Genomic DNA, 12,500 nt, shown 5'->3' with positions numbered 1-12,500 from the left:
TTATAGAGTAATGAACCTGAAGAAACCTGGTATGGATGACAAGTCTGTATTCTGAAACTACGCCGCACCTTCACAACACTGAAAAAAAAAAATACTCTAGTTGAAGTTTCACGTGTATTTAAGGGTCCTTTTATTGTTCTAGAGACAGATGAAGCAGCTGGCTACATTATTAAGAGGAGAATTGGTCTTGAGAACCCGGTTAGTGACATCTGTGGCCTTTGAAAATCGTCGTGTTGAGAGAGCAAAGCGTTTCTGAATGCGTTCCATAAATGATTTGGTGTCTTTCCTTCTCCATGTGATGGAGGATATAAGCCACAGTTGTGTAGTTTTAGTTAATTTTTTATTTGACTGTACGTTTGGTATAGTTAGGAGGGGTGAGGGAGGTGTTGGGCGTTGGAGGGAAGGGCAAGGAAGGGGCGAGCAAAGGGCAGCAGGTCTTCACGCCAGGGGAGATGTGAGAGGGTGTTCCGGCGCCGCCAGTCCCGTGCCGTCCAGTCTGTTGCGAGGGGAAGTGACAGAGGAAAAGTGAATGAATTACGGTGACTGCTTCTCCGGATCTCCTTCACAAAAGAGGGAAAAAAGTGAAAGCTTACGCCTGCCAGAAGACCGTCCACTCCAGTCACTTTTGTCTTGTGTGTTGCTGCCGCGGACTGCCAGCGAGGTGTGACTGAGCAGTGCTGTGCCGTGCCGGGGCGGGGCGTCTCGTATTGTGGTGCTGTGGTGCAGGGCCGCAGCATCACGGCAGGGAAGGGAGATGAAGTAAAAATCGGGAGTGGTCACCCGCGGTGGTCACATCCGGGGCCTCGCACGCGACACAAAGAGGCCAACACGAATGGCGGGAAAAGTCACGTTGGCTGCGATACTTGCTCCTGCCCCGCCTCTCCCTCCTCTCCCTCACTATTTATGGTCTCCTGATTTATCCGTAATTGCTTTTGCTGACGTCTCTTTGTCCACGCCTTGGACTGCTGTCTGTCGGATCTTATCGCAAGCTGTTGTCGGTGCCAAAGGTCGGGGCGGAGTTCTCCAAGGCGATCAGTTTCTTTTCGTTTGTTTGTTTTCTCAAAGGGGCGATCGGGGCCGCAGCGCGTGGTGGCGTGCGGGTTGGGGTGGCGGCAGGAGAGGTCGGGGGAGGCTTAGAGTGGGGGGAGCATGAAGGGAAGGGAGGGGAGGACGGGGTCACTTTACATAGGGCCGGAAGACCTGGCCATCAGGCACACTTGTGACCCCAGCGGGAGGCTGCGGCCACTGACGGCTCCTCTCGCGCCTCTTTCCCCGCAGCTGCCTCCTGGTGGCCTCATATTGCACCCGACACTCCCTCCAGGCTGTACTGCATCACATATGAATCCATTAAGCCGCGCCACGACTGACGAGTGGTTGCTAATACACAGCTCGAGACGCCGCGGAGGAGCCTCCCTCTCCCTGCCGCGCTTCACTGATCTTGACAAATCGATCGGCAGTGGGACGAGGACTTGTGGCGCGGCGGACGACACCCTCACGCTCGCGATGACCTCATAAGCACGGCCCGGTGCTCGCCGACCCACGCCAAGGACTTCCGTTCTGATTTATTAAAAGGAATCTCAAGTAGAGGATGGGCGGGGGTGAGCCAGGATGGGGACCGCTGCAGCGCTGCCTCCAAACTGCACACCAAAAAGATGAAAGGAAAAATTATGCCAGTCATGTACAACTTATCTTTCATTTCATCATGAAAACACAAGAACATGAAATAAGGAGACTGCAGAATACCAACTGATGTATACAAAGGAGCTCTTGAACGTACAGAAGGCAGCTCTTTACAGATTACCAGTGAAGGCAGTTGATGCGAGTTCCGTCACCCATCACTATCTTAAGAGATGCGTGTCACTGAGCCTCTTCACGCGACGCCAGGCAGTGTTGAGCTTGAAGGTGGAATGGCTGGCATCTCAGAGGACCGCCGTACGTCAGTCAGGTGGCGCCGCTGTGCATACCTGGCTGGAGGCTGCACGAATAGCGAGGCATAAGTGTGAGTGTTTGGCGGCTCGTCCTGGGAGGGTTTGTGGCAAAGAGGGCGGTATAAAAAATTGTGGCTTTTCTCACACAAGGAATGGTATCGGTAGACTATACTTCACTACTACTACTACTACTACTACTACTACTACTACTACTACTACTACTACTACTACTACTACTACTACTACTACTACTACTACTACTACTACTACCAAGTTCCTCGACACTTTTTATACCACCAATTCATAAACTCATGATTTGATGCTACATAAGCAGACTCTTGAGCTTCTTCAGTGGGCAGTGGCTGGGACGGGAAGAAGGAGAAACACGGCAGGAAGACAAGAGGGAAGGTGGACTACTGGAGTGTCAGGAAGGGAGGAAGAGGACGAGGCGGAAAGTAGTAGGGAGGGGGAGGAGGTGGGTGAGTTTCTTGGCGTTGTGTGTGGAAGGAAATAATGTTTGGCGCCAGAATGTGTGACTGGAACGTTTGATAATGTACGAGTTTTTAATAATGTGGATGTAGTAACTTATAATTTGGGTTTATGTATATTAAGTGTTGGTATAGAGTAATTAATTGATAAGAGGACATGTTACACACACACACACACACACACACACACACACACACACACACACACACACACACACACACACACACACACACACATCTTTATTTATATTGTTTGTGTATGTATTTATGGAATCTCTGTATTACTTTGCTTTTAACTTTGAATAGACAATTAAGGAAGTGGAAAAAAAATACATCGGAAAAGAAGAACAGAGAGAGAGAGAGAGAGAGAGAGAGAGAGAGAGAGAGAGAGAGAGAGAGAGAGAGAGATGGTATAATTCTTCCATTTACACGTGAGGGTTACGGCGTAGAGAGGGGGAGAGAGGGAGGGAAGTAGGAAAGTAGGGAGGGAGGGAAGGAGAAAAGGAGAAAGGGAGGAAGAGACAGAGAAAAGAGCAAACGGATCACGAGCCATTTCTCTCCCTGTGTGTGTGTGTGTGTGTGTGTGTGTGTGTGTGTGTGTGTGTGTGTGTGTGTGTGTGTGCGTGCTTCATTTAATATATACGCTTGTTTTTATTTATTTATTTATTTATTATTATTATTATTATTATTATTATTATTATTATTATTATTATTATTATTATTATTATTATTATTATTTGTTTTGGAATTATATGCCTGCTCATCTTTTTCTGGTGTTTCATGTCTCTGCCTTTCTTTTGTTTGTCCGTCTGTGTGTCTGTCTGTCTGTCTGTCTGTAAGTAGGTTTCTGAGAGCGTTTTTACGGTTCTAGTGAGAAATTAACCAACTTTCTACAATACAAACAGGGAAACGCTCTTGAGAACCCGGCTAATAATTTCTATGGTTTTGGAAAATAGTGAGAGAGTGGAGGCGTTGCAGAACACAGACCAGTTTGAGTTATTAAGGGTGCTTTTATGATTTTAGTGAGAGATTAATCAGCTTTCTACATTACAAACAAGGGAAAATACTCTGAGAATCCGGCTTATCATCTCTGTGGCCCTGGAAATTAGTGGTGAGAGAGAAAAACATTGCAGAATAGGAATAAAGATAGAATGAGTGCTTTCATGGTTCTAGTGAGAGATTAACCAACTTTCTACATTGCTAATAAGGGAAAACACTCTTCAGAACTCGGCTAATCATCTCTGTGGCCTTGAAAAAATATTAATCTTTTTAGTACCAATACGCGTTTTCATATTCATTCTGCTTCCCATTTCACGATTTTATACAGCTTCAGAAACATATGTTGGGATTAGAATAGTAAAGACTCTGGCCATTAATCTGACCAGCATGGACCCTTCCTAATGCAAGTAAAATCGTCTAATCATACCCAAAAACTCAAGGTAAATATGCGTCGCAGTACTGAAGGGGTCAAGAGAGGAGAGCGTTGCAGAAGAGAGAACAGAAACCAGTGGCTCATATTCTCAAACACTTCTGTGCTTCACCTCCACTATTACAAAAGGCTTCATTTAAATTCACACGAGTTTTTCAAGGTGTTTTTACGTTTCTAGAGGCACACTGACAAGATCTCTGCATTATTAATTGGAGAAACACTCTTGGAAACCCCGCTAGTCGTGATGAAAGAGCGGAGCGTTTCCGAATACCTACCCAGATTGAGTTCCAGAGTTCCAGAGCCGCGGTGACAGATGTTCATAAGGTGTTGGTGAATGTCGGCCTCCTCCATCAGCCACCCTTGTGATACGTCCGCTACCAGAAAGAAAGGTCACTACTCCCTCCCTCCCTCCCTCCCTCCCTCCCTCTCTGGTGCCTTTTACTGCCTGGAAATGACCTTACTTAGTGTTCCTTCTATATTTTGCCATTTTTTTCCTCTTTTCTCTTTTTCTTTGCGTCTTCTACAGTTGTATTTTGTTTTTTTTTTGCTTTTTGTTTTTTTACTCTCATTTTTCTCCTCTTCCTTCTTTTTTTTCTTTGTTGGTGCTTCTCATTTCTTTCTTCTTCTCCTTATTTTTCTCCTTCCCTTTCTTCTCCTCCTTTTTTCTCCTTTTCCTTCTTCTTCTTTCTCCTTCCTTCTTCTTCTTCTTCCTCCTTTCCTCCTCCTCGTCCTCTTCTCCTCGTTCTCTCTCTCTCCTCTCTCTCCTCTCCTCCTCCTCCTCCTCCTCCTCCTCCTCCTCCTCCTCCTCCTCCTCCTCCTCCTCCTCCTCCTCCTCTCTCCTCCTCCTCCTCCTCCTCTCCTCCTCTCTCTCCTCTCTCTCTCTCTCTCTCTCTCTCTCTCTCTCTCTCTCTCTCTCTCTCTCTCTCTCTCTCTCTCTCTCTCTCTCTCTCTCTCTCTCTCTCTCTCTCTCTCTCTCTCTCTCTCTCTCTCTCTCTCTCTCTCTCTCTCTCTCTCTCTCTCTCCACCATTATATCTTTTTGCACACCTTTTCACCATATTTTTCCCCTTTTCCTGAGCACTTTTCTTTCCTCCCCTTTCCTTCAGCTTCCTCTCAGTCCCCATCTCTCCCCTCGTGTCCCTTCCTTCCCTTTCCCTTCCTTCCCGCGGGCCACAAAGGGGTGACGATGATAAAAAGAGAACTAAAAGAGTCGTAAAGAACAAACTTATTGGGCCAGTCGAACCCTATCGCTAACAGTATTAAGTTAAGGACAGGATTCGCCACCTCCCTGTTCTCCTGTGTCGTGTTTTAAGAAGCGCTTGGTTCTGTGTAATAAGCAGCGGTGGTTTGTGTTTTGTCCTGTTATGTGTATGTCTTGTTTTGTCCTGTCTGTGTCTCTGTCTCTCTGTCTCTCTCTGCCTGTGTGTGTGTGTGTGTGTGTGTGTGTGTGTGTGTGTGTGTGTGTGTGTGTGTGTGTGTGTGTGTGAAGTGGGTTTTGGTGAAAACTTAACGAGACTGGTTAAAATTTGTTATTAAATGGAGAGATGGAGAGATAGATAGATAGATAGATAGATAGAGAGAGAGAGACAGAGAGAGAGAGAGAGAGAGAGAGAGAGAGAGAGAGAGAGAGAGAGAGAGAGAGAGAGAGAGAGAGAGAGAGAGAGAGAGAGAGAGAGAGAGAGAGAGAGAGAGAGAGAGAGAGAGAATATTTTGATGTAAAGATTTTTTGCTTATTTTGTCTCACCTTAAGAGTTTATAATGTGAGGAAGTAACATTCTCTCTCTCTCTCTCTCTCTCTCTCTCTCTCTCTCTCTCTCTCTCTCTCTCTACTCTCATATCTCCCTACTATATCTTCCCTTTCCTTTCCTTCCTCCTCCCTTTTTAGCACCATTCCGTTGTCTGTACCTTCCTTTTTGTTCTCCTCTGTTATGTTCTTCCTTCTCGTGTTCCCTTCTTACTCTCTTCCCCTTCTTGTTCCTTTCTTGCTCTTCCTCTCCTACTCTCTCTTCCTATGTCCTTTCTTCTCCTTAGATTCGTGCTCTCTTCTTGCTCTCCTTCCCTCTTTTTGTTCCCTTCTTCCTTCCCCACTCTCCCTCTCCCTTCCCCACTCTCCCTTCCCTCTCCCCTGTGAGTGCGTTTGAGGTCTTTTGAAGTCCCCTCCCAGCCCGCCGGCCACTATTACAGCCTCGTGTAAGAAAAGAGATTATTATTAAGAGAATTATGAAAAAGATATGTTAGGAAAAGTTGAGTGTGTTATTTTGAAGAGCATAGTTACCGTTTGTCTGTTTGTCTTTCTGTCTGTCTGTTTTGTCTGTCTGTCTGTCTGTCTGTCTGTTTTTTTTTTGTTTCTTTTTCTCTTTTTGTTCTTTTTTTGACTTAATTTTCTCTTGTTTATCTCATTTTTCTTTTTCTTTTGTTGTTTTGCCTCGTCGTCTTCTTGTTTTTGTTATTCATTTCTCTCTCTCTCTCTCTCTCTCTCTCTCTCTCTCTCTCTCTCTCTCTCTCTCTCTCTCTCTCTCTCTCTCTCTCTCTCTCTCTCTCTCTCTCTCTCTCTCTCTCTCTCTCTCTCTCTCTCTCTCTCTCTCTCTCTCCCCATTCTTCACCCATCTCTCCTCCCGAGCCCCTTACCCAATCATGCACAGTCTCACCCCTTTACTCTCCCCACTCACTCTCTCCACCCCTTCCCTAGCGACACACACAAGACTATCACGTTAAGCTTACACGCCAAGTCTCTGGAAAGTTGTGAGGGGTGACGGATGAGGGGGAGAGGGGAGAGAGAAGGGCGTGCATCATTCAACCCCCTTAGTACCGTTAACACCCCAGGGAGTTAATTCATTAATCTCCCCAAAGCTTTCTCCTCCCCACACATGTTTTCCTGAGCGCCGCGTTACGAGGAGGTGATGTCGCCAGAACAGAAAAGATGATTGTGATGGATGGCTTGTGGTGGTGATAGTGGTGATCTCTCTCTCTCTCTCTCTCTCTCTCTCTCTCTATTTTTTTTACTCTTTTGTTAGTAAGTTCATTCAATTATCGTCTTTTTGTTTATTTTTTCATTTTCTTTTTTCTTTTTCTTTTTTTCAGATTAGTGAGTCCTCTCTCTCTCTCTCTCTCTCTCTCTCTCTCTCTCTCACCTGCTTCATGTAATTTTTGTTGTCTCCGTTTCGATGCTCTAATGACGCTTAAGGAACACGTTTGCAGAAAAGAAATATAGAAATAGAAACCAAAAATATCCATTCATTATATCCTTTCCTTTATTCTTTGGTGGAAAATAGAGAATAAAATAAGTAAATAGATGAAATAAGTAAAGATAGATTTTCACCACCACCACCACCACCACCACCCAGTCTCAGTCTCTTGTGGAAGGGAGGTAAGGACACGTCTTCAATGGGTGACTTTGGGGTGACGGGGTGGCCGGGACCTAGACGGGCAGGGGATGGGGATGAGTCGGGGAGGAGGGGGTGAGGGTGAGGGTGATGGTATAGAGGCGGGGGGGGGGATGATAACAGTGTGTTGAGGAGAGGACGCACGCTTCACCGCCCTGCCGATAATGATATAATTGATAGTGAAGCAACAGGGGGACGGGGGGGGTAGTGTTCCTCCTCCTCCTCCTCCTCCTGTAACTAGTTTTTCACCCTTTTCAATATTAGATCTTCCTTTTGGCATTTGATTCTCTATATACTAAACAAAACTATGGTCACTTTTTTTACATTTAGGCATTATGAATATTTTGACAAGTCTTTTAAATTGTCAGATAAGGTTTTGTGGGAGGAAGTTTGTAGGAAGGAGAAAGAAGAAAGTGAGGAAGGATAAAGGATGGATAGGAGAGTAAGAGGTGGAAGAAGAGGAAATGAGGTAAGGATGGAGGAAAAGAAGATATGAAATAGAGATAGAAAAGTAAAGGAGGAAGCAGAAATGTGTAGCAATGGAGGAAAGATGGCTATGGAGGAGGAGGAGGAGGAGGAGGAGGAGGAGGAGGAGGAGGAGGAGGAGGAGGAGGAGGAGGAGGAGGAGGAGGAGGAGAAAGAGGAGGCAGAAGAGAAGAATAAAGTAGAAAAGGAGAAAGAAAAGGAGAGAAGAAAAAAGAGGAAAAAAATGAGGAATATGAAGATAGATAACAGAAGGGAATGAAGAAGGAATAACGGAAAGGAGGAGAGGAGGAAAGGAGGGAGGGAGGGAAGGGAGGAGGGCGGGTCACTTCTCTCACCCTCCTGACGTATTGACAAGCTGCATTATGAGGAAGAGAGAGATATAGAGACGCTTCACTCAAGATATACTTATTTGAGAGAGAATCATGAATCTTGTCTTTTATCCTCCCCTTAACTCCCCTCCACTCCCTCTCACTCCTCCTCCTCCTCTCTCAACCCTCAACCCCTTCTCAAACCTCCCTACCTGCTCTCTACGGTGCTCGGAAAGAAAGTATCAGGAAAAAAAGTAACGGAAAAAAAGAAACAATTTTTGCTAGGAAATAAAGTATCAAGAAAAAAGGCAACAATACTAATTTTATATAGGAAAAAAGTAACAGTGGTCATTCTTGAAGATAAAATGACAATTAATGTACACGATTTAAAGACTGCCGAATTGAAGACAGTGGTTCTGGTACAAAAGGAAGTATAATTTTTCTTGGAAAACATTAAAGTTTAAAACAGTAAAACGTTATAAAACATTAACACTTTGAAAAGTTAAAAACATTAAAACATTAAAATATTGAAAATATTAAAACATTATAAAACATTAAAACCTTAAAAAGTAAAAACAAACATTAAAAATATGAGATGTATATTAATGCAGTGTCCGGGTTATGTGTGTATTGTGAGCAATTCGTGTTCAATAAGATAGTGCAGGGTTTGAAACAGGAACGTGTTCGAATTTCTTTCCAAGTAAACGCCAGTTAGTTCGAAATGTGAAAAAAAACCCAGCTTGATAGAGTAAAGTTCGAAATGTTCGAGTTGTAACTTGGTTCGAAAAGATCTAGATAGAATTATGTTCGAAAAATAGTTGTAACTAGGTTCGAAAAGAGCTTAAGTTAAAAAATATCCACAGTGGCGAAGTCCTCCACCCGCAGGTACGTGATGGTGGTGCGGCCCGGTGCTACTCAGACATCTCTGACTTCAGGCACTGTGGTGTAGTGTTAAGTGCAACTTTGGTATACTGTGATGAAACATTTACGCTATTCCTGTCTCTTGTTTGTGTCTTATTATTCAACATAATCACCCGGCCCTTGTCTATTTAAGCAATGACAATGAGTGAAGAAAATCACCGCGAGGCAAGGCAGGTCAGAAAAATCGAGGGACAGAGGCGTGGTTCCACGGTGTACGTTTTTGATGACCAAGCCTATGTCAAGGATCGGCAGTACAATGAGAAGCTTCATGTGCGGTGTCATTTGTTCAAAAGTGGGTGCCATGGGCGTGGCCACATCAACCTGGAGAACAGCACTATGATGGTGACCAAAGACCACAACCATGACTCCCAGGCAAGTTACATCGAGCAGATGGAGCTAAAATCGTGTATGAAAGACTCAATTAAGAATGATCCAACACAGAATGCCAGGCAAGTACCTTGATATGCACTATAGTTAGGTAAGTAACAAACGCAAATTACTACGGTGATGGTAATTTCTCTATAAACATTGTATATATTGTGTAGACAAATAAGATTACACTCAAAATTTCATCAAGATTAATTCACAGGCATGTGTATGATGAACGATGTGCCAGGGCTCCAGCTTCTGCAGCAACTTCTGTGTCATTTGAAAGCGTGAGGCGCACACTGCTAAATGAACGAAACAAATACCTTCCTCCTGCTCCAGCCAGCCCCTTGGAGGCAGCAGACTTCTTGGCATCAAATACTATGTTCCAGTCTTTCTATAAAGGTGTGGCTACCTACAACGATAACCTTGCCTTGATAATGTATGAGGATGGTATAGAGGACATTGTCATGCACGTGGAAGAGATGGCCATGGATGCTACATTTTCTGTTGTACCAGCAATTTTTGAGCAGCACCTGACCATTTTCGGACGCTTTGGAGACAATTTTCTGCCTATGTTCCATGTCCTCATGACGAGCAGGCACGGGGAGCTGTATACTGCAGTTCTTGATAGGATTAAGTCTCAGTTACCTGGACTGGATCCAACTATTGTACACAGAGATTTTGAAGTAGCAATACACAACGCTATAGGTACAGTCTTTCCCAGTGCAAGACTGCTTGGCTGTTGGTTTCACCACAACCAAGCAGTCTTCCGAACCATCCAGAAGAGGGATCTGCGGGGGGAATTTAACAAACCTGGCTCAGTCTTTAAGCTTTGGGCAAGAGGGTTTTTTTTCTCTTCCCCTTTTGCCAGCAGACAAGATTGAGGAGGGTTTGCAGTTTCTCAGAAACTCTAAGCCACAAATTCCCAGACAACAAGCTGCTGTGGACAGCCTTGTAGAGTTTTGGTTGAGACGAATTGGCGTGGACAGGTTGTCTGTGTGGGGACAAGTGCACAGAACAAATAATTCATGCGAGTCATATCATGCTGTTATGTCAAAGGATTTGAAGCCCAAGACAAGGTTTTGGACCTTCATTGAGTACATCAAGAGAAAAGCTATGCGATTCGAGCTGGATGTAGTCAGAGTTGCAAATGGTGTATCTGTCACACGGCAGCAGGGGAAAACAATGGCACAGCAGAGGATCGAGAAAGCTAACAGAGAGTTGCTTGCTGGTGGAACTGTTGAGGCTTTCATAAAGCGCACGCGTTACCTCGGCATGAAGAAGAGGGTCCTCAGAACCGACGAACCTGATGAGGAGGGGCAGCAGCAAGTTGTACAGGTTGGGAATGAAACTGAGGCTGAAGAGACTGACGATGTACAGCCTCATCCTGAACCTGAACCTTTACTTGAAGAGGAGCCAGAGGCTGTCTACCATTCCCCCATTCACCCTCCCAGGCGTAGCCGCCCACGTAAAGCAGCAGCCCCCTATATATACACCACCAAGAACGCGAATGGCAGCATCTCGCCAAGCCAGAACTGAGGTAATGTTTTACACTTGTATAACTATCTGTCTATCTATCTATCCATCTATCTATCTATCTATCTATCTATCTATCTATCTATCTATCTATCTATCTATCTATCTATCTATCTATCTATCTATCTATCTGTCTATCTGCAGCAGTCAGACGACACGGAACCAGGACCATCAACTCTGCAATCAACTAGTGACAAAGCTGACTGTGTGGTCTGCTACAGTGCCTCTGTGAATAAGAAAAAGCCAATCTGCCTGTTTCCCTGCGGTCACACAACTGTCTGCCTTAGATGTGTCACAATTATAAATAGCTCTACTTGTAAACATTGCCCCATTTGCAGAACAGAAATTGTATCTTTCATAGAAGCTCATATGAACTTTTAGTTATTTTGGTTATTTTAGTTCTTTTACACGGTAGTAATATGTACTCGGAGGAATTTTATTGAAATAAAGTCTTTGATCAAATATAGAAATAAACTTTTTTCGATATTCCTGAAGTCTACCTGTTAACAATTTTGAAACGAACTTATTACATGATATTACACACGATCCTATTTCTAAGCCGATGTTCAAATTGGGAAATAGGTTCGTGGGAAATAAGTTCGCAGTGTTTCGAACCTATTTTCACGTACCTGTTTCCCAAAATCTAGCACGAACTAGTTGACACGTACCACTTTCCCCCTCCCAGCAATTCCTTCTAAAAATTTTCTTCCTTCCTATCTGGAATGTACATGAGGCGACATTACACGGCAACTCCCGTACCAACAACATTGTGAGGGTTGGAACAATAAGTTCTCAAACTTAGTTGGACACCACCATCCCTCTGTATGGAAGTGCATACAGTGGTTCCAAAAAGAACACGCTGCCGTGGACACCGTGGTGCAGCAGGACCTGATTGGCAACGCATCCAAACCAAGGCACAAGAGAAACGCTATTCAATTGTAGAAGCGGCTACTACATCTCTGTCAGGACAGGGTGGAAGGAAGAAAATCCATCCCTGAATTTTTAGAAGGACTTGCTCACAATATACCGATAACCCGGACACTGCATTAATATACATCTCGTATTTTTAATGTTTGTTTTTACTTTTAAGGTTTTAATGTTTTATAATGTTTTAATATTTTCAATATTTTAATGTTTTAATGTTTTTAACTTTTCAAAGTGTTAATATTTTATAACGTTTTACTGTTTTAAACTTTAATGTTTTCCAAGAAAAATGATACTTCCTTTTGTACCAGAACCACTGTCTTCAATTCGGCAGTCTTTAAATCGTGTACATTGTCAATTTATCTTCAAGAATGACCACTGTTACTTTTTTTCCTAAATAAAATTAGTATTGTTACTTTTTTTCTTGATACTTTATTTCCTAGCAAAATTTTTTTTTCCGTTACTTTTTTCCTGATACTTTCTTTGCTACAATCGCTCTCTGCTCCCCTTCAGTTCACTCCCAGACTGATCATGGTTTCATTTAGTAGGTGAAATTTGTGCCCTTAAGTGGGAGTGTGATGGTGATAGTGATGGTGGTGGTGATGGTGGTGGTAGTGGTGATCGTGGTTGTGGTGGTGGTGGTGAAATAGTTGTGAGCATTTGTCAGTAACTTTCTTTTAAACAGGACTACTACTACTACTACAGGGTGGGGCGCGGATACTTCCCGATT

General features: G+C 43.9%; 2 protein-coding genes across 2 annotated transcripts; both read left to right on the top strand.

The window, feature by feature from the left end:
- Positions 1-9,082: 9,082 nt before the first annotated feature.
- Positions 9,083-10,268, top strand: LOC123506012. The gene is made up of 3 exons (XM_045257821.1): positions 9,083-9,390; positions 9,531-10,018; positions 10,240-10,268. The coding sequence occupies exons 1-3, from the start codon at positions 9,083-9,085 to the stop codon at positions 10,266-10,268; spliced, it is 825 nt and encodes a 274-aa protein (XP_045113756.1).
- LOC123505987 lies at positions 10,034-11,892 on the top strand. The gene is made up of 2 exons (XM_045257795.1): positions 10,034-10,850; positions 10,991-11,892. The coding sequence occupies exon 1, from the start codon at positions 10,361-10,363 to the stop codon at positions 10,847-10,849; it is 489 nt and encodes a 162-aa protein (XP_045113730.1). The 5' UTR covers positions 10,034-10,360; the 3' UTR covers position 10,850; positions 10,991-11,892.
- The last annotated feature ends 608 nt before the right edge of the window (positions 11,893-12,500 follow it).

The sequence above is a fragment of the Portunus trituberculatus genome, chromosome 19, assembly GCF_017591435.1.
Source record: "Portunus trituberculatus isolate SZX2019 chromosome 19, ASM1759143v1, whole genome shotgun sequence".
In the NCBI taxonomy this organism is placed as follows: Eukaryota; Metazoa; Arthropoda; class Malacostraca; order Decapoda; family Portunidae; genus Portunus; species Portunus trituberculatus.
This window is presented reverse-complemented; position numbering and strand designations above follow the sequence as displayed.